The sequence below is a fragment of the Nicotiana tomentosiformis genome, chromosome 3, assembly GCF_000390325.3.
Source record: "Nicotiana tomentosiformis chromosome 3, ASM39032v3, whole genome shotgun sequence".
Taxonomy (NCBI): Eukaryota; Viridiplantae; Streptophyta; class Magnoliopsida; order Solanales; family Solanaceae; genus Nicotiana; species Nicotiana tomentosiformis.
This window is the reverse complement of record NC_090814.1, coordinates 42654632-42682123: the sequence shown is the minus strand read 5'-3', so window position 1 is coordinate 42682123 and position 27492 is coordinate 42654632. Positions and strand designations below refer to the sequence as shown.

The following is a 27492-nucleotide window of genomic DNA, read 5'->3' as shown; positions in this document are numbered from 1 at the left end:
TTAATTTTTCAAGTTCTATAGGTGCAATTACTTTTAGTGACAGTGTCAAAGAACATCTTACTACCTATTAAAACACTTATGGTTGCTGATCGTTCACGATTGTCATTTGATCCTGGTGGCACTTTTTTTTTCATTGAAAACAATGATGATTTTCTAGAGAGAGGTAGTTGTAACATGCAAACTTCGAAGGGGAAAGCAGTTGGAATCTTTGAATAGAATCAGTTGAGAAGTTAAAGTTATTATCCCAATTACTATTAATTCATTTTGCTTGAGTTACAAATAGCTTCTCTATAGGCGTTGTGAATAGTGAATGTTGAATAAAGCTCTCTTCTTTCTCCTCTCTCATTTACAATGATCTATTCAACATTTAGGTCCTTTAGAACTCTCCAATCGGTTAACTGAAGAAGACATTATGGTCTACTGTGGAATAGTTATGAATTGTTTTTAATCGCTCTTTTCTCCCCAAGAAGAAGTGAAGTTGGAAAAATGAAGATCAACACATCGAACGGTAATTATTTGTGCCTTCTTTCATCGGATGTATCAGGTTTTTTGGGGTGTATTGTTTCTTGTGAATGCTAACTTCTGGCCGGCGACTGGTGATACAGTTCTTGTTTCAGTCAATGCCAGCACTACTGGTGTTCGAGTCCATACATCGTATGTATCTTTTATTTTCCTTAAAACCCTTTGATCAGTTGCTGCTTCTTGTAAAGTTACATTTACAGCATATGTTCCATATCCTCTGGCCTCTGCCTTGTCGCTATGCTGCATTTTACAAGAGTAAAGGTAGAGCATGAAAGCGTTCTAAGGAGGTGGGAGTAAAGTAGAGACGTCCAAATTACATCACAATTTGAACCAGAAATTTGATAAAAAGTAATCCCCATCTTTTAATCTTTGAATCGCAGAACAAGGATAGGATCTTACCTACAGAAGATTATTAAATGACTGGGAGATTGGCAGAATTACAGAATTCTGTAGCACACTTGCACAATTCAGAGGTTCTTCAGTAGTTGAGGATTCCATGATGTGGCAAGGCGGCAGATTTTCTGTTAAGTCAGCTTATAGAGAATACCAACAATCAGGTGGGATGTTGGCCATGGAAGATGATTTGGAAAGTCAAAGTTGCCTGCTCTTGGCATCTTGCTAGAATTGCCCTTCGATGCAGGATAATTTGACAAATTATGTTCTAAATGTTACCTATGTGGAAATCAAGCAGAGACAATCAACTATGTCTTTTTACACTGTAAATGGATTGACCTGCTTTGAAAAAATTTCATCAACTTGAGGGGAATTAGGTATTTGATGTGCTAACTAGTTGGAGCAAAGATGGCAACTTATCCTGTCAGAAAGAGAGATGGAAGATTGTCCCAGCATGTAACTGTCTTGCAATAGAGGAATCAGAAGTGCTTTGAAGACAAATACAGCACTATTCAAAAGCTGAAGATGAATTGTTTCATGCTGTTCTATTTTTGGTGTAAACAAGAATATTTAGAAGACGCTGAATCTATTTTTGAGGTCCTAGACTATTGGTAGACACATAGGATCTTTACTTGCATTTTACTGTGTAATTCTGTCACTTTACAACTTGTATGGTGCACTTTTCTATATAGAAAACTGTTACCATTATAAAATATAAAAAAATTGAATCACCTGACAATTTTTCTCGTTTTGGATGCAGACTAAAAACAATAACTAAATATACCTTACATTTTTTTCAGGTGAGTCAACAAAATCTAGCCAAATTGGGTACCCAGTCCCTTAAACTCGACTATATACAATATATGATTGCTAACAAATGTTCAATTATGTACCGCCAATTTCCTAGTATGCTCGAAAACAATACAGCTGTCAAAAATTGGAATGGACCTATATTGAATGCCTCTAAATACAAGGTTTGCCTATATTAGAGTGGCAGTTGCAGAAGCAGCTGCCCACTCTAAGTTAGATGGGAGATCTCACCTGTATCACTTTCCATACCACCACCTTCCAAGTTAGCTGGAAATGCATTCTCCATGTCAGCCTCCTCAAACAGCTGGTTTTCGTTTTCAAAAGCACGAGATGGATTGCCCTCGCCATCGTCAGATGACTCATCAGCTGCAGCCGAACTGTAACTTCTATCCATCAAATCCTGCGTTGTATCATTTATTCTGGGTGATAGCGCGGGTTTCCCGTTCTGGACAAAATCTGCAACTCTTACCTAATAAAATGTTCTCCAACTTCGTTAACAGCCATATTAATCCCAGCTTTCTCATAATAATCAATGAAAGAACATAGAATTTGTTGCAGCTCCGAGTGATAAGCATAATCAACAGAAACAAACTCCTTAAACTGATCAGAAGCCTTTTACTTTAACATACTCTTGTGTGTCTGTCTCATTGTACACGACCAAGTACGGTTGTTTAGGTAAATAGACCAATTAGAAGGTTAGTTTTGGACATTGATTAATTCGTTTTTTTACTAATATGTTATAGTTCTAGGACCAATTTAAAGATATATACTAAAGGAGACAGACAAGAGTGGGTTGCTCTAATAGTGAGCACCCTCCACTTCCAACCAAGAGGTTGTGAGTTGGAGGGAGGGAGCCGAGGGTCTATCGGAAACAGCCTCTCTACACCAGGGTAGGGGTAAGGTATGCGTACACACTACCCTTCCCAGACCCCACTAGTGGGATTATACTGGGTTGTTGTTGTTGTTGTATACTAAAGGAGACATTTAGAATATAAAAAGTTACGTGGAATATTTGACTCCTGAAATGGTGGTAAAATTAAAGTAAAATAGGGTGGACATACTAAGTGGTTAAAAGACTATCATCTTTACAAACTAACTACAGTTTAGAGAGCCTTCTCAATCGAGCACAAATCAAAATTTGTGCCTTAAACCTACTGGGTTAGATCTTTGGAATCAATTAATCAGCTGTCATTCTCATTTGCAATTTGCAAAGAACAAAAAGAAAAAAAGGGAAGTGCCCAAGGTAGGACAATATCTACTTCAGGGAACACGTTTGCTCTCCTCAATTTGTGTCTTTAACATTTCCTCCCTTTTCAAATATTACTAGCTAAAAAACATGTGTATTACATGGCAGCAATGGAGTATGGCAATAAATATTGTCATTTTTATAGAAAAAACAATGGATGTAAAAAGTTTTAAACTAAATTATTTTTTGCGCAAGAAAATAGAGAGAATTAATTCTCAGAATACTCATTTTTTGTTCTTTTCACTTTATTTAACAATTTAAGTTTGAATTTTAGAAGCGGTAAAAATCTGTACAAAAGGAGAGTGATCATTCTAAAATACACTCTTTTCTTTTTTCATTAGGAGCATGCTTTATCTTCCATCGAGGACTCTTACTCTTAGTTTGCCAACTATCTACATTTCTCACTTCCCTCTGTCTTAATTTATTGGGCATAGTTGTTCTTTTGATAGTATTATTGTTGCATTGCAGATTAACTTCACAGTTCAGAGACGAGCTAAAATGCGTCCTGGTTGTGGGTGTTATCAAGGACAGTGGAACTGGATCAGCAGTGACAGGAGGGAAGCTTGAGAAAGATTAACACTAAAACTCTCTTTGTATGCGTATGGAATGATAGAAATAAACAGTTGTTCCACAATAATGAGAATGATTAGACAGTGTTAGTTTAATGATATGTATAGTGTAGTCTTGTCCCACATTGGAAGAGGAGTAATATCTCCTTGTAGTGTATAGCTATAAATAGGGACCTCTTGTATTGTATTTATCATCCAATATCAATAACATATTTTCTCCCGTGCCTTCTCACATGGTATCAAAGCATTAGTGAGAAAAGATCGCTATGCGTCATTCCAGCGTTAACCGGGAAGAAAGAACTTAGTTATTGTGTAATTTTTCCGGTGACCTAAGGCTTGTCTAAGTGAAAGTCATTTTCTGTCGGTGTTGTGCTAAAACCAACACCACCACGAGGTAGATCACCCTCCGACTACCAACCCCTGAAATTTTATCCGACAGAAAAGCCGTCACGCTCCTCCACACGCCGGCAACAACTTTTCCGGCGAGGGTTCCGGCCACTTTCCGGCCATTTTTTTGCGAAGCTTCTTCAGGACAGTGTGCTCTCCTCAAAATTCCGAGCCTACCCATCTAATTCAAATCAAATTCCGGCCACTTTTATATTTTTCAGGCGTGAACAGTGACCTTTCTGGCCATTTTTTGAAAATATTTCTTTAGGACAGCTTGCTCGCAAAGGAATTCCGAGTCTATCCATCCTGGTTACAACAAATTCCGACAACTTTGGAATTTTTCGGTGGGCTACAGTGTTTCCGGCAAGCTACAGTGTTTCCGGCGTGAACAGTGTTTCTGGCACAGAACAGTGTTCTGTTTTCCTGGTGTAAACAGTGTTTTTCAAGCTATTTCTTCAGTTTTCTCACAGGAGTTACATATTTCCACTATTTCAAGTTAACCATACTACTACAAATTGTAGCGACATGGGAACCGATGCTTTGAATAGTCGGATGGTTTCTTTAGCAGAGTATATTGAGTTCCTTCAGTATAAAGCATGTAAGCAGACATCTTCTGAGATAGCTTCTGTTGTTCAAACAGGTAATAGCGTGACTTGTTTCTCCCAATCTTCATCCTCTGAGTCTTGGGTCATTGATTCAGGTGCATCAGATCATATTTCTGGTAACAAATCTCTTTTCACTACTATTTCGTATTCTCAATCTCTTCCAAAAGTCACAATGGCCAATGGGTCTCAAACCATGGCAACTGCAATAGGTCAAGCAAGCCCACTTCCTTCCTTACCTTTAGATTCAGTCCTTTATGTTCCCAATAGTCCTTTTAATCTCATAGTTGTTAGTCGCTTAGCCAAATCACTTAAATGCGCTGTTTTATTTCTTGATGACCATGTTTTTATACAGGAACGCAGTACGGGGCGGATCATTGGTACCGGGCGTGAATCAAACGGACTTTATTACCTTATCCTTGCTAAATCACATGGACTCACATCTTGTCTTCCTTCTACAACTTGTCCTGTTACTGATTCACCAGATTTATTACATAAACGGTTGGGACATCCCAGTTTGTCAAAACTTCAGAAAATGGTATCTGGTTTATCTCACTTGTCAGCTCTAGAGTGTGAGTCATGTCAGCTCGGTAAGCATACCCGCTCCCATTTCCCTCGGCGTCTTGATAATCGAGCAGAGTCACCTTTTACTTTAGTCCATTCAGATGTTTGGGGTCCTAGTCGGGTCAGTTCCACCTTAGGATTCCGCTACTTTGTCAGTTTCATTGATGATTATTCCAGGTGCACTTGGATATTTTTGATAAAAAATCGATCTGAGTTGTTTTCTATTTTCCAGACCTTCCACGCTGAAATTCAAAATCAATTTGGGGTTTCTATTCGCACACTTCGTAGTGATAATGCCCGAGAGTATTTGTCTTCCCCATTTCAGCAGTTTATGAAATCTCATGAGATTATTCATCAAACATCTTGTCCGTACACATCTCAACAAAATGGGGTAGCTGAAAGAAAGAATAGACATCTTATTGAAACTGCTCGTACCCTACTCATACAATCTCATGCTCCGGTGCATTTTTGGGGGGATGCCGTTTTTACATCTTGCTATCTTATTAATCGTATGCCATCTTCAGCTATCCAGAACCAAGTTCCATACTCTGTCATGTTTCCCCATTTACCTTTGTTCTCTCTTCCACCCCGTATCTTTAGAAGCACTTGTTTTGTCCATAACCTTACTCCAGGAACAGATAAGTTAGCTCCTCGTGCTCTTAAGTGCGTATTTCTGGGTTTCTCGAGAACACAAAAGGGGTATCGATGCTACTCTCCTGACCTCCAGCGGTACCTTATGTCCGCTGATGTTACCTTCTTTGAAACCCAATCATACTTCACAGGTTCGGGTCATCACTTAGATATTTCTGAGGTACTACCAGTTTCATCTTTTGGAGATTCAGTCACTCCAGCTCCACCACCTACAGCTCCAGTTGTAGCTCCACCACCTATAGCTCCAGTTGTAGCTCTACCACCTATAGCTCGAGTTCCACCACCTACAGCTCCGGTTGTAGCTCCACCACCTATAGCTCCAGTTCCTCCACATAATCCAGTTCAACCTTCTGCAGCTCCACCACTCTTGACTTATCATCGTCATCCACATCCAGCATCAGGCCCAGGTGATTCACGCCCCGCATCAGATTCTGCACCTACTGCAGACTTGTCTCCTCTTAGTCAACCAATTGCACTCCGCAAAGGTGTACGATCCACACTTAATCCTAATCCCCACTATGTCGGTTTAAGTTATCATCGTCTGTCGTCACCACATTATGCTTTTATATCTTCTTTGTCCATTGTTTCTATCCCTAAGTCTACAGGTGAGGCACTATCTCATCCAGGATGGCGACATGCTATGATTGACGAGATGTCTGCTTTACATGCGAGTGACACTTGGGAGCTTGTTCCTCTTCCTGCAGGCAAGTCTACTGTTGGTTGTCGTTGGGTTTATGCAGTCAAAGTCGGCCCGGATGGCCAGGTTGATCGGCTTAAGACTCGTCTTGTTGCAAAAGGATATGCTCAGATTTTTGGGCTTGATTATAGTGATACTTTCTCTCCCGTGGCTAAAGTAGCATTTGTTCGTCTCTTTTTGTCCATGGCTGATGTACGTCATTGGCCTCTTTATCAGTTAGACATTAAGAATGCTTTTCTCCACGGTGATCTTGAGGAAGAAGTTTATATGGAGTAACCAACTGGTTTTGTTGCTCAGGGGGAGTTTAATGGTTGTGTGTGCAGATTGCGCAAGTCACTATATGGTTTGAAACAGTCCCCTCGAACTTGGTTTGGTAAGTTCAGCACAATTATTCAGGAGTTCGGCATGACTCGTAGTGAGGCTGATCACTCTGTGTTTTATCGACATTCTGCTCCTAATCTGTGTATTTATCTAGTGGTTTATGTTGATGATATTGTTATTACTGGTAATGATCAGGATGGTATTACTAATCTGAAGCAACATCTCTTTCAGCACTTCCAGACTAAGGATCTGGGCAGATTGAAGTATTTTCTAGGTATTGAGGTCGCTCAGTCTAGCTCAGGTATTGTTATTTCACAGCGGAAGTATGCCTTAGACATTCTTGAGGAGACTGGAATGATGGGTTGCAGACCTATTGACTCTCCTATGGATCCGAATGCTAAGCTTCTGCCTGGACAGGGGAAGCCTCTTAGAGACCCTACGAGATATAGGAGGTTGGTTGGCAAATTGAATTACCTCACAGTGACTAGACCTGACATTTCTTTTCCGGTGAGTGTTGTAAGTCAGTTTATGGATTCTCCCTGTGATAGTCACTGGGATGCAGTTGTTCGCATTCTTCGGTATATAAAGTCAGCTCCAGGCAAAGGATTACTATTCGAGGATCGAGGCCACGAGCAGATTGTTGGGTACACAAATGCTGATTGGGCAGGATCACCTTTTGACAGACGTTCTACTTCTGGATATTGTGTTCTAGTAGGAGGTAATTTGGTCTCGTGGAAGAGCAAGAAACAGAATGTAGTTGCTCGATCTAGCGCCGAAGCCGAATATCGGGCCATGGCTATGGCGACGTGTGAGTTAGGTTGGGTCAAGCAGTTGCTCAAGGAGTTAAAGTTCGGAGAAATCAACAAGATGGAACTAGTGTGTGATAACCAAGCTGCTCTTCATATTGCGTCAAATCCGGTGTTCCATGAGAGGACTAAACATATTGAGATCGACTGTCACTTTGTCAGAGAAAAAATACTTTCAGGAGATATTGTTACAAAGTTTGTAAAGTCGAATGATCAACTAGCAGATATTTTCACTAAGTCTCTTACTGGTTCTCGTATTAGTTACATGTGTAACAAGCTTGGTACATATGATGTGTATGCACCGGCTTGAGGGGGAGTGTTAGTTTATAGATATGTATAGTGTAGTCTTGTCCCACATTAGAAGAGGAGTAATATCTCCTTGTAGTGTATAGCTATAAATAGGGACCTCTTGTATTGTATTTATCATCCAATATCAATAACATATTTTCTCCCGTGCCTTCTCACAGACAGTATTAAAAGAGTTATCTAATTTCAGTTGTATGTTTTATGTAAACAAAGAATAATGTAGTATAGGCAATTTGATATACATAGAGAGAGAGAGACAACTTGTACATACTTTGACACTGTTTTGGTATTTAGTAATGAAAACTTGACTTTAAAAAAGAAAAACCCTCTCGTGTGTTTATTACCTAATTCATCCACTTCTATAGTTGGGCATTTTCTTGCATAAATAGTTTACACTCCTCATTATTCTTTTTTTCTTTTGGTAACTGGTAAAGCAACTGAAAAGTACTGCTACCTAACTTCTCATTTTACTTATTACTCTTCTATTTTCTTTTTAGTGCTACCATTACCTGTACAAATTAGTTTTAACCAAATACTTCTCCAGCCTATTTTTTTCCCATTTGACTTCCAAAAATAGTTTTAAGTATCTGGTTGTCTATAGGATTTATTTTATACTTTTGCATGATAAAATAAAATAATAATAATAATAACTGCATATAAAAGGTTTGAACCAGCAAATGGTGAAACCCAAATTAACTATTGAAAAGGGAACACACGAATGAAAAAATCATGGGATAGGGGATATATATTACCTGATGGGAGAGGTAATCAGCACTCATTAAGTAGTAAAAAGGCATGTTTAAATAGAAAATACAATTGCATTCTACATATTGGGACAGTTGATTAAAGTATAAGGATGAAATACCAAAAACACTTGATCATCAGTGCTAGACCACTACGAAACCCTAGTTCACCTCACAGGAATGCCAGCTAGTGCCAGACTACTAGTACTAGAAATAATGTCACACCACAGACATGCAATCTTAATGGTCCAATACTAGTAAAATCATAATTAATATTCATTCAAACATGTAGAAATGAAGCATGAACTTGCATTCTTTAACGATTAATTAGTACCTGCAATGGTTTCATAACTTTAGACACTTGATCATCAGTTTTATCAACAACCTCTTGGGCTTGCAGCTCCATCGAATCTCGAACAAGTTGACTCAGAAAAGTTACATCATCAGACATGACACCAAACCCTTTTAGAAGTTTCGACCCCAGCTGTAAACTTGTCTGCAGGAATATATAGGGTGTGATCAGAATCCACATACACTGAAGCAAAGAAAAAGAAGAATTTCCATTGCTGTACCTCTGCACTTTCAAGAATGGCATCCGTTGCTCCTACTTTTTTCAGATCTAATAAATGCATCACGTCCTGAGCTCGTGCATATATTGGTACCTATAAAAATTGACATTCAGTCGAAAAATAGCAAAAGGTCAGAATTCAAGAGGTGATAGACCCGGAACATGACACTATGATGAGTCAGTAAGAGTCCACCCGTGCTCAGTGTATCTAACAGACTAACGCCAGCAATGCACAAAAATACTAGTCACAGCTTTGTACTTTTCTACTATGTAAATTTTCTTATCCATTTTGATCTGGAATATCCTTGCTTCAATTTGTGAAATTTAACTTTTTCTCCCACTTTTCCATTTCAGCCCACAATACACTAGGGTGGGGGGGGGGGGGGGGTACCGCTGGAAAGGCTAGTCGAATTCTCTGAACAGCTTCTGTGGTCCTATCTTTTCCTCTGTACATGACCATGACTGCTTTTGGAGAAGATATACCAGCAGACTGCAGAACTGCAGGACGTGAACCATCACCGTAGAGAACAGGAAAACCAAGGTTTCTAGAAGCCTGGTGCAGTAACAAGGACAAAATATCACTAACCAGTTCCTTTGATTTTCCAATAAGAACATGCAATGTTGCAAGTAGCAGACAACTTAATCTATGAAATGAAATAACCTTTACAACTTTAGGATCTAGATCAAAAGCAACATAGCGAAACTCCTCGCCGTCACTTGAAGCTAGTGGTGTTGACAATAAATTGGCGAGGACCTGTGTGGAGAGAAAAAAGAACAAAGCATCAGAAAAACAAAGCAGAGCTTCTTACTAATCAACAGTGATTGACAATTGCATTACCTGACCCATTTGGCCAAATCCTAGGATAACTACTGGTTCGCTCACATCAAAATTTGCCATTTCAGCAGTTCTCTGAAATGATCATGAATATTTCTTTACATAAGTAGTTATTAGAATAAGTAACTTCTGATTCACGTAGAACAGGGAGAGAGAGTATGAGGACCCTAGATAACTACTCTGCTCTATTTCAAATAACCTCAAGAGAAAGACAACAAAGCATCTCTTTTTTTCCTCAACAGGTGAGGCAATCAAGCATCTTTACTAAATTATATTTACGTGTAACACACGAATCTCAACTAAGTTTGCATTCTAACGTGTTTTCTGAAACTAAAATGCATTTAATTCACTGCAACAGTAAACTCAGTTTTCATATCTGAAATTTCAAGATTCAAGAGAGACGAACCAATGAGATAATATTCAAAGAGAGAGATAGTGGTCATGGCGTAATCAGCCTCATTTCAATATTTAACACTCCTTAAACTCAAGGACTGGTAAAAGACTTACATCCTCCTTGTCAAACTTCTCAACAATAAACTCAGAAGCTTTCCGTCCAATTTCATTGAGTAGTGGAGTCAGTGCCATAGACAGCACAACAACAATAATAAGTAGTTTATTTAGCTCAAGTGGTAGTACTCCTAGCCTACAATAAAATGGCATCGTTAATACGTTGAAGAAAATAATTCTACTTCACAGAACTTCAGATGAAAGTCACCTGTTTGCTAGGGAAAAGACCACAAATCCAAATTCACCTCCTTGAGAAAGAAGAAATCCAATTCTCACACTCTCCTGAAGGGATAGGCCGACTCGGGGACCTATTGCTGTTATGATCAATGTCTTGATAACAATCAGACCAGCCAAAAGGGAAAGCACATTTGGCCACTCACGGAAAAGAAGCTGCATGAGATTAAGAATTATGTGAAAATGGATAAAGGATTACAGGCCCACAAAGAGTGCGTACTACAGTACATAACAAAGGTCATACTTAGGAGGAAATACCTGCATATCAATAGAAGTTCCGGTAGTCACAAAAAATAGTCCAAGAAGTAATCCTCTGAATGGCCTTATATCAGCTTCAATCTGAGTACGAAAGTTTGTCTCTGCTAGCAGAGCCCCAGCTAAAAAGGCTCCAAGCTGCACCATGGGATAAATATCAAATGATAAACTGAACTGCTATCTGCCTCAATTGGCATCACTTGTTTGAGATGTATCTGACCGTGTCACTAAAGCCCAACTTCTGTGTTAAAAGTGATGTTCCTGCAACAGTCAAAAGGCAGAGTGCAACAAAAGCTTCCGAGCTTCTCGTTTCTGCAACAACCTATAACCGATAAACACAATTTGTTGTTTCAGCAGCAAAAATATAAGTGTATCTATTCATTGCTCCTATATTCTCCCCTGGTTACATTTTATACTTGGCCAAAGAACAAGGATGAGCACCTCAAAAACTCGCCTCCATATGTACTTCCCTCCGAGAGAAAGCAACCCCAGTCCACCTAAAGCCTTCAGACTTTCTTTAGCAAGCATTGGCAAAATACTTTCTTCTATCAAATTCTGCAGAAATTTGATGATCAAACAATACTCATGGTCATGGTAGTCATAAACACATATAGCAGTAGTGCAAGAAAAAAGAAATGGCAAGTCCGTTAGCTTGATCATACATCTGTATAAAATTTAAGGAAAGTTAATGCACATACCCCTGCAGAGGAAATTTAGACTCAGTTGGGAACAAATTTTGCTAAATTAAGACTCATTGATAGCTCTTGCAATTAAACATATTGTCCATGTATGAGATATTTTTACCTCTCTTCCTTCAGGGAAAAAAATTATCTAAGTAACTAGCTAAGATAATGATGCTTAGACATCAACTTTAAGTTCAATATTTTCCCACTAACTGCATCAAAGAAAATTTATTTACTTAATATTTTCCCACTAACTGCATCAAAGAAAATTTATTTACATTATAGGTTTCCAAGCTCCATGTACCTGGGTCTCCAGCACCGGTAGTATGACTAAAAGAGGCACAACAGCAATGTCCTGCGGATATCAAGCAGTATAGAACAAATGAGGAAAACTAAACGGGCAACATGTCCTTGAATATTCACACCATTGTCCTTGGACAGAATACAGAAAAGGAACAAGACCTTTTCGCCATTCCAAATGCAAGTGATGTGCCTTAAGAGCATTTAAATGTCAAACATGTAGACCTATACGAATATCAAAAGTTCTAGTTCCTTTATTAGTTCTTCATTTCTCGTCTCTCTTTTACTTCCCCTTGAGGGTTAAATGTATTTTCTTGAATGTAAAGATGCAAATAGAACCTGAAGTAGAAGTATTCCCAAAGTAGCTGAGCCAAATCTAGTTGGAAGCTCACCCTTCTCTGCAAGAATCTAAAATTATGCCAAAATGAGTAGAGAACCCATCGATCTATTCACAAGCAATAATTTCAGCTTCTGCTAACATAGGGTAAACCCCACATAAATTCAGCAAGTAAAGAGAAGATATCTTTATTTTTCATTATTGGAAATTATTCTCGAAAAGTTAAAAGGGGTAAAAAAAAAAAAAGGAAGAAAGTTAAAGCAAGAAAACTAGAGGTAACAATGAGAATACACATGAAAGTTCTCTAAGAACAGGTTCAGCATCAGTAGGAAATTCCATTTTTATGTAAGTCTAGTATATAAAGCCAGTAAGCCACGATAAATATTAGCTTGAAAAGGTCTAGATGTCAGGAAACAAAGGGTGCTACTGAAGCTTCTCTCTCATTGCAACAGATGTCTCCTGGGAAACATATTCTCTCAGGCAATACGGATTGTCCTGAAGATGAATGCTATCTCTGTATTATTTTAAAAAGTTAAGAGTGAAGAGTCATAACCGTCAGTACCATACAGAATCTCTCGATTCCAAAATTCAATCTTTAAAAAATCTTTCTATTTACGCATAAAGGCAAATAAACAGGAATGAGGACAAGAGAAGCTGAGTAAGTCAGCATCAGCTAAACAGCGGGTCCATGGTGTTAAGAGTTGTAACAGATCTAGGACTGCAACTACATGATTTGTAGTTATATAGACGCTGAAGTGTGTGAAGGGGATACATTTTAATTACAGGATGCTGTTCTATGCTAGTGGTCAAAATCTGATAAGATGTATCAAGTGCACAATCTGCTTTGCAAACTTCAAAAGAACTTAGTCTTGTCATCGCTGAAAAGAATTGAAGTATAAAATAGAAGTGAGTCAGACACCAGAGAAGTTTTATGATAGTTGCAAGACAAAGTCACAGCCATATCATAAGCAGAAGCCTCGTCAGCAGTAACTAAAGTTATCAAAGAAGTTGCACCCAAAATGCCATTAACAAGGGATACATGATAAATATCTCCTTATAAAAGTTCAATGTTCAGTTGTTGCAGATTTACACTCAAAATAGCATTAATAGGATGCCAAATATTTCCGCAAAAATGAATCTTTAACAAGAAAAAGGGATTTGCAGAGTTCATTCACAAACCAGGCATTGTAGCATAATAAATTACCTGCAGAACAAAAGCTGAAGAAGATAGAGAGAGAGCGGCACCAATCACTACAGCCTCATCAACACTTCTAATATTCACCTGCATCCTAAATAAGTTACTGATGAAGAAGCAAAAATGTGGATAAAGGAGAGTGTAGATGGTGGGTAAGTGCCTAATAAATATCTATGACCATAGACAAAAAAGAGGAAAAAGAAGAAGAAGAAGAGAAAAAGAATCGTTTATATCTCTACGAAAAATAAAAAAAGGAAAAAGAAGAATCACTACATCCAGTAAGACACTGATGAAGCAGAAAGAGGATAAAGGTGCCTGTAGATGGTAAGTAAGTACCAATTGAGTATCCATATTTTACTGTATAAATTAATATGAAAAAGAAAAAGGAAGAAGCCTTCTGTCCTTTCTTATGAAGCCTTGCCTTCTAGGACCACCGGCTGATGGGGGATTCTAAAGACTTGCACAAGCCCCAGATATGACTTGCATGATCTACCTGCTACAGCAGTTATTTTCTGTAGTCTTATTAACGTCTCTAGGTGACGCCTTCCTTTCACACCCAATGAAACCTGAATCAGACAAGCCTCAGAGCCTAGAGCAGATAAGCCTAACCACTAGCTGAAAATGCTCAAAACTATTTCAACAAGTAAATTTACTTGAGGCACATATACAAATATTGAATTTGTGAACCGTCTCATCTCAATGTTTAAGCTGTTGAAGATGGAATACTCTTTATTAACTAATTTTAAATCTTCAACATGCCACTTCACCTTCGAACCTGATAATTTTTCTTCGGCCAAGCATAAGAAAATATTTTGTGAAATGTATCATCTGTTAGAAATAGAATACTTCAATTTATTATTTAAGTCGTCGACACGCCTATTCAGAACACACTCTCTCTCCCTCTCCCTCTCCCTCTATTCTCCCTCTCTCTCTCTCTCTCTCTCTCTCTCTCTCTCTCTCCTCTCTCTCTCTCTCTCTCTCTCTCTCTCTCTCTCTCTCTCTCTCTCTCTCTCTCTCTCTCTCTCGATGGGTGGTGGTGACAACCTTTACCTGCTCTACTATCACATAGAAGTTTGAATTGTCTCATAGAAATGGAAAGTTTTTATTTATTGTTTAGTCTTCGACCACCGACTGTATTAAAAATTGTGAACATTTGTTCTCTCTTTCTCTCTCTCTAACTATGTGTGAGAAACAAAGGCAGCTCAAATATGACAGAAAATTAAGAAAAACAATAGAAACGAGCCTAAGTAAGGCCGAGTATCGAAGGATTCATATATTCAAGCCCAAGTCTCAACCAGCTTGAGATTCAAGCATAGTTGATTGTTGATTGTTGATTGTTGACTGATTGATTTAGAAAACCAATAAAGGCTTCTTTCTAATGAGGAGGATTAGCGAAGGGTCAGGAAATCAATTGTATGAGTAAACAACATAAATATTGGTTGACCTTTACGATATGAATATACCTAAACGAATGATATTCACAGTGGCCTATGCTGTTCTGCCACAGATGTCATTGTAAAGTACAGTAGCATATAAAAATTAAGATGAAAGAAGGCAAAACAACGTGAAGTCACCTCCAACTTTCTCTGTAATGGATTCCTACAACAATTACATGATTGTGATTTAGCAAGGAGCACCATTCTTTCTGGTTTCTTTAAGAGAACGAAAGTGAAATGACAAGGGACTAATCAACAGAACAATATAACCAAAAAAAACATGGTGAAATGACGAAGAGCTAAATAGAATAGACGAAGGGAAGGACTGACAAACTACTTAGTCGTGTCTGGTTAACTATTTACCCAGTCGGGTTTCTTTCTTCTAAGTGGTATACCAACATACCACATGCACACTCCTGTATCTATATATATTTCTAGCCTTCCATAAAGGCCTTTCTGTCAACTATACAGAGGTATTTCAGTACAATTAGTTCCTAAAGGAAGACTTACCAGATCAGGCCTTGAGTGAAAAAGAAACTCCAGAATCTTTGTTCCAATAGCATCATTAGGTGGAAGCTCGAATGATGTAAATGCTAGGGTTGATAATACAACCTTCAACATAACAAACAAGAAAATACAAGGCAAATGTTAGAAGGACCTCATAGTACCTAGGTACAAATATCCTAAAGGAATTCACCAAATAGATAAAACTTCAAGCATTCCATTATACTAGAGCACCAAAAAATAGCACATACTTGACTTTCATAACAACCTTCAATAAAAAGATGTTAGAAAGACCTCAGTACATGAGTACGAATATCCTTCAGATGCAGAACAGAAGTAAAACTAGGGCCTGACATAATTTTTAGCTGCTTAAGAGGCAAACTTTTCCTCATCAATTTGAATCAATATTGTTTATTAACTATTTCAAATTATGAAGGGCATAAAATAGTGTAAACAATGTAAACTAAAAAATAACACAAAGAATACAATGTTGCATGTACTAATGCAAATGCTTTTTTCCCAAAAGTATAACAAAAAACTCTCCTCCCATCTCCGATCCTTTCGGCCCCTTATCATCATGCTTTCTTTTTCCCAAATAATTTTTTGCTCCAGAGATAGCTCATCCAGATTTAAGTTTAGCATTTCATTACAAAGATATTAGCTAAGAAAGTAAAACCTTCACTGAAAACCAACTGAAACAAATAAAAGTACAATAACAAGTGCTAACGGGTTCCCCAACTTACACACAACCATGTAATGAAAACAGAAAAAGAAACACTTGGTGTATCATGATTTGTGAAGTCTTAAACAGAACTTAAATAGAAATTTGTCAAAAAGAAAGAGAAGGGTGGGAACTCTGGCTTTGAGAGGCGTTCTATTGAAAAGCATGTCTGTAACAAGAAGGAGATTGTTTCCACCTGGTAAGGAGGAGATGGAGCTGCCCTCGCTCCTCCATCATGCTAATGGCAGACGAAGGAACATAAGCGGATAAACTGATATCTCTTGAGACACGGTGATAAGGAAGGTTCACAATTTATACACACCATTGGCTTTGCACTTTCGTTACTGTACAACAACTACTACTACGTCTCAGTCCTAAACAAAGTTAGGGCCAGTTCTTTCTTTAGGCTCAACTTATATCATCATCATGCCAAAATCAAATAACAATAGTAGTGAAAATAAGTTTTATATATTTAATAGTAATAGTAATAACAAAAATAGTACTCCCTCTGTTTCAAAAAGAATGAACCTATTACTATTTGGGAAGTCAAATAAGGTTTTCTTTGACCATGTTTTTTGCAAATAGTTATTAATTTTTCTTTTGAGAAGGAAAGAAAGTAGTTTTTTGCAAATAGTTTTTAGATATGTTGAATTGTTGTAGATATTTTAGAAGAAGAAAAGACTTCTTGTATTTCTGTGTATTTCTTACATCCCTAAGCAAAGGTATTTATACACTAAGTCCTATGACTATTTTAGGAAGGAAAATAAATTACAATCAATTACAATCAATCAGAATAAAATTAAATCTCAATCAAAATCAAATCTTTCTCAATCAGAATCAAATTTTTCCTAATAATTAAGTCAATCAACACTCCCCCTCAAGTTGGTGCAAAGATGTCGCACATGCCCAACTTGCAAACCAGCATATGAAAAGTCCGTTTGTTGAGACCTTTGGTAAACCCATCAGCTAACTTTTTTCCAGTGGCACATTAAACATACTCAAGACACCAGTTGTAATTTTTTCTTTGATGAAGTGTCGATCAATTTCCACATGCTTTGTTCGGTCATGCTGGACTGGATTATGAGCTATGCTGATGGCAGCCTTATTGTCACAGTACAAGGGAAGTTTTCCTTTTTCAGATAGTCTCAATTCCTCTAGTAACTTTTGTAGCCAAAGCAGTTCGCAAACACCCTGGGCCATAGCTCTATATTCTGCCTCTGCACTTGATCTAGCAATTACACTTTGCTTCTTGCTTCTCCAAGTAACTAAGTTTCCTCCCATGAGCGTACAGTAACCGGATGTAGATATTCTATCATCCAAGAAATCCAGCCCAATCTGCGTCTGTAAAGACTTCTATTTGGAAGTAATCATGTTTGGAGAAAAGTAGACCTTTCCGCATACTTCAGATACCGAAAAATGTAAAAGACAACTTGCATATGAGGATCTCGGGGATCATGCATTAGCTGACTCATCAGGCTAGTTGAATAGGCTATGTCTAGTCTAGTATGGGAGAGATAAATGAGTCTTCCAACCAACCTCTGATATCTCTCCTCATCAACTGACTCTCCAACTCCGCTTTGTAACTTTTGATTGCTTTCAACGGGAGATTTTGCGGGTATGCAACTTGTCATACCAATTTCTTTCAAGAGATCTAGAATATGCATCCTCTAAGAAATAAAGATTCCTCTTTTTGATCTAGCAACCTCAATTCCCAAGAATTACTGCAATTTTCCCAGATCCTTGATCTCAAATTCATGTGCCAACAACTTTTTTAATCGGGCCATCTCCTCTTTGTCATCTCCTGTCATTACTATGTCATCAACATAAACTATGAGAAGAGTGAGTTTACCTGTATGATGTCTTATAAAGAGGGTGTGATCAACATTGCTTTGTTGGTAACCAAAGGAGATCATTGCTTTGCAGAATCTGTCAAACCAAGCTCTGAGGGATTGCTTCAATCCGTACAAGGCTTTCTTCAATCTGCATACCTTTCCTTGACTTTGTGCAGTATCAAATCCAGGAGGAATCTCCATATACACCTCTTCTTCTAAGTCTCCGTGAAGAAATACATTCTTCACATCAAAGTGTTGCAAGTCCCAATCAAGATTAGATGCACAAGACAAAAGAATTCTAATAGTGTTCATCTTAGCAACAAGGGCAAATGTCTCTTGATAATCCACTCCATAAGTCTGAGTGAATCCCTTATCCACAAATCTTGCTTTGAATCTTTCAATCGAGCCATCAGCTTTGTGCTTCACAGTGAAGACCCATTTGCAATCAACCAACTTCTTGTCTGGTGGTGAAGTGACAAGTTCCCAAGTCTCATTTTTTGACAAGGCCTTCATTTCTTCAATCATAGCTTGCTTCCATTTAGGATCTACAAAAGCTTCCCTCCAATTCTGGGGAATAGACACAAAAGAAATAGACAAGGCAAAGGCTCTATAGGAGGGAGACAAAGAATTATAGGAGACAAAATTAGATAAAGGGTGTTTGGTGGTGCAAGATCTGACTCTTTTTCTGTGAGCAATAGGTTCATCTAACTCATTAGGAAATGAAGATAACTCACCAGTAGAAGAAGGTTCAGCTTCGGTAGATTGCATGATGGCTTCTTCTGCTCTATTTTTCCTTTAGTAAGTTTTCAAATCAGGCCTATCCAAATGCCCAATAGTCTCCCCCTGAATTCTTTCTCCAATTTCACTTTCCCCTGTGACAATGTCATCAAGATGTCCAGTAATGGAACTAGCTAGAATCACCTCTTCCTCCTTATTACTCTCCCCTGAAGAGGTGATGCGATAATACTGAAATAGGGCTTAGATTCTCGAAAAGTAATATTCATACTAACAAAAGATCTCGTAGAGGGAGGATGATAACATTTGTAACCTTTATGTGTCGGAAAAAACCCAATGAAAACTCATTTTATAGCTCTAGGATCAAGTTTCCCAGAATTTCTAGTGTGGATAAAGCAAACACACCCAAACACCTTTGGAGGGTCAGTATATTCATTCTTACCCATTAAAGCTTCCCGAGGACTTTGAAAATTGACGATTTTAAGTGGCATTCTGTTGATAAGATAGACAATAGCATCCCTCAATAACATTTTGGTAGATGCATGTTGAACATAAGAGATCGTGCTACTTCTAACAAATGCCTATTTTTTCTTTCATCGAACCCATTTTGTGCACTAGTGTAAGGCCAACTAATCTGATGGACTATCCCATTGGACTCCAAATAAGCAGTAAATCTTTTATCCATGTATTCGTTGCCATTGTCAGTTCTTAAGATTTTTGTTTTGGCATCAAACTGAGTACAAATCATCCTATGAAATGACTGAAAACAAGAGTAAACTTCATTTTTGGCTTTAACAAATATACCCAAGTCATTCGAGTGCAGTCATCAATGAAAGTAACAAACCATCGACTACCAGATAAAGAAACAGTTTGTGTAGGACCCCATACATCATAATGAATAGTCATAAACGGAGTTGTGCTTCTAATATCACTCACAGGATAAGAGTTTCTAGTATGCTTGGCATATTCACACGCGTCACAGAACAAAGATTCAAATTGAGTCCTTGAAAATAAATCGGGATATAACCTCTTCAAAACAACGAATGATGGTTGTCCTAACGTCTATGTTGTATTATTTCTTGGTTGACATCCTTACTTTCCCCAAAAAAGACTTAACTAGAGTTTTGAATTCCATCTAATATATACAAGTCATCTTGGAATCTACCACTGCCAATCCTTTTCCTTGTTTGAAGATCATGAAAAATACAATGATCGGGAAAGAACTCGATTTTACAGTTTAGAGCTTTGGTGATGGCACTAACAGATAAAAGATTGACAAGGAACTCAGGGACACGGAGCACGGATGATAGTTTAATATTAGGAGTACAAACGATAGAACTTGTTCCAGAGATAGGTGTTAAAGAACCATTGGCTATTTTAAGATTATCCCTCTAAGACACGGAGAATAGTTTTGAATGCCTTTAGAAGAGCATGTCATGTGTCTATTTGTACCAGAATCAACAATCCAAGAATTAAGGTGAGCAGCAAAGGCAGTACCTGATTGCACATAATTGGATGTGGCAACATTACCGAAGTCAAGTTTGGCTAGGAGGCGACGGAGAAGCTAAATTTCATCCGGAGACAAGATTTCTCAAGAAACCTCTCCTTGAATGTCTCCATATTTTCTGCCCAATCAGAAGGAAATCTGAAAAAAATTGCTCAAAAATAATCTGCCTCACCGGAAACCAAATTTGTCTCGACGGAACCAGAAGGGGTTTGTGTTGCGGACAGCCACCAAGAGATAGAAAACTCAACCTCTTTGATAAAAACGGAATCCTAGTGCTGCGACGGAGATAACTCACCTCAAAAAGGCAGCAATGGCTCTGATACCATGTAAATTTTTGAGAAGAAGAAAAGGCTTCTTGTATTTCAGTGTATTTCTTACATACCTAAGCAAATATATTTATACACCAAGTCCAATGACTATTTTAGGAAGGAAAATAAATTACAATCAATTAAAATCGATTAGAATGAAATCTTTCTCAATTAGAATCAAGTCTTTCCTAATAATTAAGTCAATCAACAATTGTTAATTATTGTGACTTATAGTACTATGTGGTTTCTAAATATGTAATTTTATTTCAAAACTTTCTGAATTTATGTCCGAAGTCACACCGAAAATTAGTAACTTTGACCCTCATACTCCGAAAAGGTTAAAACAAATTGAGACAGAGGGAGTAATATTTAAAAGCCTATTCCTAACTAGTAAGTATCACCTATATAGATCTTTTTTGTTACTGTAAATCAACGAAATAATTATGAGAGTCTAAAACATGATTGAACATTCTCTTAGTTCAAGTTTTTTTTTTTGGGTTATGTTTCCTACCCGGTGTCCGGTACCCGGATTGGGGCCCGACTACCACTCTACCACACCCTTGTTGGTTTAGTTCAAGGTTTTCATTGCAGAATTTTCTACTAATAGTAGTACCTTAATCAGGTCTAGAATGAAATTGGCTGCTAGAGTGAATCACATCCTTCTGTCCTAAAATAGAGCAGAGGATGAGTGATTTACTATCAGCTCAGGTGGTGCTTGAAGAAAAAAATAGTACTCTAGCAACACCAGAGTGTAAGCCTCTATGTATCAACCACGCTCATGTCAAGACGTGCTACAAAGTTTAGATGAGAGAGTAAACTGATGTAATAAGAACCAAAGAAGATGAGGTGAGGACTGCCTTGATAAAAGTGGCTGATTCCAACACACACACATCGTGTATCTGTCCGTATATTATCCGTTAAGCTTTATCTATAGATTTTGTTATGCAACAGTGACTATCCATGAGCCAGAAACCACCATAATAAGATAGAAAAGAAAGATAGGGGGAATGAGAACCATATTTTAGTGGTAGCTCTATAGATAGCAATACCCGACACCCTGTTAGTCTCATTGGAAAGATGCAATGGAATCCAAACTCCTAACGGCCAGGAAATGGTTCCAAAAGCTGAGAATCAACTTTTACTCTATGTACAACCATATCCCATGTAATATCTGCCACATGCTAATTCCTAAAATATCAGACAAGAACTGTAATAAAGGTCTCAAGAAGGAGATGCATTGTCCTCAAGCACAACCTGTCCGCAAAAGCATTGTAACTTCTTAACGGAAATCTAATAGAATAAAATGTCTGTTGCTGAGACAATAGATGGTCTTTAGCCATGGGATGTAGAATTATATAAGTAATCTATCAAATGTGGCGATTCAAAAAATTTTATGACAAAATACCTGAGTCAGTCCCATGCCAAAGGCAAACTTTGCAAGAGCTTTCAAGCGTGCAAGTGAAAGCTCCAATCCCATTTCAAAAAGCTGTAAAATGATACTTCCTTCAGTTAAATCCAGCCTTGCAACACTCTTAACAAACAAAAACCAAGAAATACAAGAGAAAGAATACAGCATATGATGAAAATGGGAGAAGAGAAAAATTTTGAATTAACAAGTAGAATCTGTAATCCTGTGATGTTAAAGAAATGAAGGGGGCAACATTTAAATTCTAGCAGATGGAACACAGAGCATATTCCTCCATTTAAGATATACTCCCTCCGTTTTAATTTATGTGAACCAATTTGACTGGGCACGGAGTTTAAGAAAAGAGAGAAGACTTTTGAATTTGTGGTGTAAAATGAGGCACGTAAATTTTGTGTGGCTATAAATCATTGCATAAAGATAAATTGTTTCCAAATAAGGAAAGAGGTCATTCTTTTTGGCACAGACTAACAAGGAAATAGGTTTACATAAATTGAAACGGCAGTAACAGAACTTGGAAAGGTCTAAAGAAACCTAGAACCTTTTGAAATACAGATTACTTGGGTTTTGTTTCCATAGAAATATTGCTAGTCGTTTAGAGCTAAGTTCTAGACATAAAGCTTTCTCTTCTTTTTTGTGCTTCCTTACCCTGCAATAGTCCCACTTTAGCAAACCACAGCAATATCAGCCTTTATTTTTCAAGATTAAATAATGTATAGGGCATGTTTCTGTTACTTTGAAACATTAACCATCAAAGCCTTAGTTTAGCCCTTAACTTATCATTTTTAGGTGTAAATGCAGGAATTAACGACATGTTCACCCCACCAGAAATTAATGCACACAAGAAAGATTTTTTAGGTGTAAATGCAGGAATTAACTACATGTTCACCCCACCAGAAATTAATGCACACAAAAAAGTTTTAAGTTACATAATAAAACATAGGTTATCACTTCCATTCTCCATCCCCCACCCCCCACGACAAAACAAAATTCTGATCCAACCAAAAATAAAATCACTATCTTAATTAAAATGGTCTTTGCTTGTCCGCATAGATTTAATTGATTGTTTGGGATTGATCTTTATATCCGAGAATACACAGTACATAAGAAAAACAAATTATTTCACATAAGTCAAAATGCAAGCAATGGGATGAATACAATATCAGGTACTACCATATGCACCGCATATCATGCAAGTCTATCAATAGATTTCTCAGTGTTCTTAGGATAAGTAACAGAAAATTCCAGCTCTGCAGGTAAAAAGGTTTTAAAAAAAAAAAGGAAGAACAAGAACAAAAGAAGCGAGAGAGGAAAATGATACTAGATTGTTAGGCATTACATGCACAGTTAAACCCTCAAAATGGGATGACAGCAACCAATGAGCTTACCAAGAAAAGAATCCCCCATTCGGAAAGAACTTTAACATCCGTGATGTTTCTGATTAGCCCAAATTGATTGAGCACAACTCCAGCAAAGAAAAAACCAAGTATCTGAAAGCAATAAACTGATTAGCACCACATGACTACAAGAGATCAACTTTTAGTTCGTACTACTCAATCACTATCTCCAACTTCAGTGACATGCAATTTGATGCGATTCCAACAAATTTCTAGGTTACAAATAAATTCATCCCATGCTTTCACGAATAAACTATGAGAAAGTAAGTGTTTGCAGATACGGGAGGCCAATTCACGGCATCATGTCAAGTAATTAAAAATATAATCACTTCTAGGAACTTCATGTTTTTGTCAAGAAAGCCAAAGAGTCATTTAGCCCGAAGAGTCACTTGATTGTTTTAAATCTTAATGTGGATGTGCTATAAGAGCCTTGAGTTAGACTTTGAACTGTAGATTATTTGCCAAATTCATCAAATACCCTCTTGAAGAGTGGTAAAATATATCAAAGACTTCACCTAGGTTATGTAAATTTTGACTCAAGTGCCGGTGCAAGTACTAAAAATGGCTGTTATAGTACTAAGGTTTTCAGCAGATTGATATGTTATGTTGAACACTAGCAACTGAGTTTCATAGATAGACTCAGAGGGTAGCAAGTATAGCAAATGTCAAATATACACAATTCAAAGTTTCTTTTCACCAAGGCAAAAGCTGCTTTATTCTCTCATTGGAAAAAACAAGTTCAAGGAAATAAGTCTTTGGTTGAACTAGGGTGTAAGATGGATAAGTAGGTCCTACTCATTCTAAAGTTAACTTAGAACAGAATCCAAGATACAATTTGAACTGAGATTGTTTACATCGCTATCTTGACAATACAGAGTAAAGGCATATAATTCACTTAGATCAATGTTGTCCAAATGTAGGACACATGAATAGGGATGTAAAAAACTGTCACGAGTTTATTTATGGATATCCTCATTTCGAAAGGGCATATTTAGAAATCAATATCACGTACATGGCTGCCTTTCCTTTTTAGGCTACACCAGATCATATCTACATTGCCCAAACTAACTACCTGCTTTACAGCAACATTGATACTGATTGAGCTGGAAACTAATACCTCAATGTTGAACAAAGGTAATCTTGGCGAAAGCTAAGGCCTTATTTGACCACAAAAGTCATCAGCAAAATTTATTCACTAAATGAAGAGAAGCTTCACTAACGTATCAAATAACATAAGGAGATAGCACTTGCTTAAAAAAGCGGAAATTTTTAATAATAAGGTACTTATCTTATGATACAGACACGCGTAACCAATATTGCACACATGTTGCTGATTATGAAGCTAACAAAGATAAAGGACTTGAATATTGTAATCAACTCACAGGGCTAGCTTTTATGCTCTTGAAGGCAGGAACAACCAGTACAGTCACAGCTAAGAATGTCAAAGTGTCCAACCCGAGGTCATTGATAACATCAACAGCACTGGCAACATCAAGTGATGCATATATCTGAAACTTACTCCTCAAAGACTTCTGGTGTTTTAAGATGCAAACCCCTCTTCCACCGCAGGAAGATGAAAATGGCATACTTTTGCAGACACCATTTGTTCCAGAAAATGGACGGTTTATCTTGTGATGCAAAGAAACTGATGAAATATGAATGGATTTGTTACAGGCATATGATACATTAGAATAATGTCGTCGCAAATAAGATGCTGTAAAAGTGGACCAGGTAGAGCTCGTTTGAGATATTACATTATATCCCTGCAAGTTGAACATCAGGAAAAAAGGTTCACTTCCCAAGACATTGCCTCTAAGAAAGTACAATTAGTTCTAATTAATTTGAGTATATGTCACTAGAGAATTCTAAACACATGCACAGAGACTATAAAAGAACATGAAAGAAAAGCAGATATTCAGATGAAAGCAGCACCAGGACAAACTTAAGTAAGCAGCACTATGTGGTAGTGGTCGGTTGACGGCCACCATAAAAATAGTCAAACTATAATGAATCCCCTGAATATGGATAGAGGATTCACATAGCCGCCTCCAACAAGTTTCTAATTCACATAGTGGACTACTTTGCTTTAAAAAAGATAGTTAAAAGACAATTATTTCAAGGCAGTCCACTCCAACAACCGCCTGAGCATAAACTGGCAAGAAATACTATGATTAAATAATGCTAGAACTAGAGTTGTTGGGTGTGCGAACAAAATTCCACATTGGTAGCTTCATATTAAGAGTATTTTTGGGTTGTTTTAGAACACTCGGTATCACAGCCAGGTCGGCGAGATGAGTATGGCGATGACTGAGTGATGGTGTGGGGCTCGATTTACTTCCCTTACAAGCTTAGAGACGCACACATACAAGAAAAAGCTAGCGGTGGGCTTCGGTTGATATAAATACTCTAACAATATGGGTGGCACACAATGAATCACGAAAATTGACCCATGGATGGTAGTAGTGGGCCACGTGGAACTTAGTTAGAGCGGGAGATCGTTGGGTATACGAACAAAGTCCTACATTTGTAGCTCCATATTAAGAGTATCTCTGGGCTATTTCAGATCAACAGTTGGTATCAGAGCCAGGTTCGGCGAGATGAGTACGGCGATGGCAGAGTGATGGCGTGGAGCTCGGTTTACTTCCCTTTACGAGCTTAGAGATGCCCACAGACAAGAAAAAGCTAGTAGCGGGCTTCGGTTGCCATAAATACTCAAACAATATGGGTGGCACACAGTGAATATCGAAAATAGACTCGTGGATCGTGGTAGTGAGCCACGTGAAACTTAGTTCGAGCGAGAGATTGTTGGGTGTGTGAATAAAGTCTCACATTGGTAGCCTACATATAAGGTGTAGGGAGCTCTTAATGGAGTAACGTTATTTGGGAAAAATCATGCGGGCTTGACCCAAAGCGGAGAATATCACACACCATGTTAAGAGTATCTCTGGGTTGTGTTAGCTCGACAGAGATTAAGCAGTCATTATCAAATGTTTGGGGGGGGGGGGGGGGGGGAGGGGGGGGATCTTGCTTACATGTGCAAAAGAGTTTGCATATACTACCAAAAGTATTCCTCAACCCACCAGAAAAGAAAAAAAAGGAATGATATAGCATCCTCAAGAATTCTACCCTGTTTGGCTAATAATTGGTAGAGTAATATTTTCAAAAACTATACTCCATGTATAGATTATCTCGGTTTGCTCTTGGAAAGCATAGCCTTTCCCAACCCCGGATAAGGAGAATGCGTTATGTGTAGGTTGACAGCCATCATAAAAATTCAATCAAGAGATATGAAGCGCAGGCACAAACTCAAAGAATATACAAATTTATGAACATATATGGAAAGTCATACCTTGGCCTTGGGACCTGGACAATGAAGGACCAAGTCAAACATAGTGTTCACTTTGAAGACAACAAAGTGAAAGCTTTACGAAAGACACTAAGCATTGAGCAAATCTCCAATAACCCAAAAATGAAGACCTTCCCAGATTTTCGAATTGTTTTTATTATGAGTCTATTTTTACACTGAGAATGAAAAGTTGATGGTAACAGAAGGAAAAGCCAAGAAAGAATGAAGAGGGTGACGAGAGGCCACGCTGTTTAGAGAGAGAAAGACAAAGGGTGTTAGGGGGAAGAGAGAGAACCGGAAAATCTAGATTGAGGAGCTAAGTAGAGACATTTCTGTTGTAGCAACAGCGAATAACTGGTTCATGGAGGAAAATGGATTTTCAGGATTTCTCTGACAAAAGACTGCTGTTTACGTGGCCTGCTAAAAATGTTGATAAATTTCTGGTTTTCCTTTTCTCTTTCCATATTTTTCTTTCTCCACTATTTTTGGATGTCCCACGGGGCCACATCATATTTATCCGAACCCAAAATCCCGAAAATGTGGATGGACGATTGGTTCTCCATAATGACAACTTCTTTAATTTATAGCAATTTGCGGTTTTGGCAAATAAATTTTGAGAGAGAGAAAATATCCCTATTGTTTGTGTTTATAAATAAGACGAAAGAATGTGTCCGTCCATCTAATCTATTCATACATGGCATTCCATGAACCTCTTGTATATATATATATATTGTCAGGACCCAAAATCTCAA

At 37.8% G+C, this 27492-nt stretch overlaps 1 protein-coding gene across 3 annotated transcripts; it reads right to left on the bottom strand.

Annotated features, from left to right (window-relative positions):
* Window positions 1-222: 222 nt before the first annotated feature.
* Window positions 223-27233, bottom strand: LOC104102266 (K(+) efflux antiporter 3, chloroplastic-like). 3 transcript variants are annotated; one of them, XM_070196886.1, is made up of 22 exons: window positions 26744-27233; window positions 24777-25157; window positions 23386-23487; window positions 21980-22060; window positions 15478-15579; window positions 13541-13618; window positions 12339-12407; window positions 12004-12054; window positions 11458-11571; window positions 11237-11338; window positions 11020-11154; window positions 10736-10917; window positions 10528-10663; window positions 10024-10095; window positions 9847-9939; window positions 9577-9738; window positions 9190-9279; window positions 8952-9113; window positions 1957-2194; window positions 1310-1336; window positions 922-979; window positions 223-762 (listed from the first exon to the last, which is right to left on the bottom strand). In XM_070196886.1, exons 1-20 carry the CDS (start codon window positions 26783-26785, stop codon window positions 1332-1334), a joined length of 2397 nt encoding a protein of 798 aa, XP_070052987.1. In that variant the 5' UTR covers window positions 26786-27233; the 3' UTR covers window positions 223-762; window positions 922-979; window positions 1310-1331. The 3 variants fall into 3 exon arrangements, with proteins under 3 accessions (XP_070052987.1, XP_070052985.1, XP_070052984.1); XM_070196884.1 differs by having other exon boundaries at window positions 922-1336; XM_070196883.1 differs by lacking the exons at window positions 922-979; window positions 1310-1336 and having other exon boundaries at window positions 223-739.
* Window positions 27234-27492: the final 259 nt, after the last annotated feature.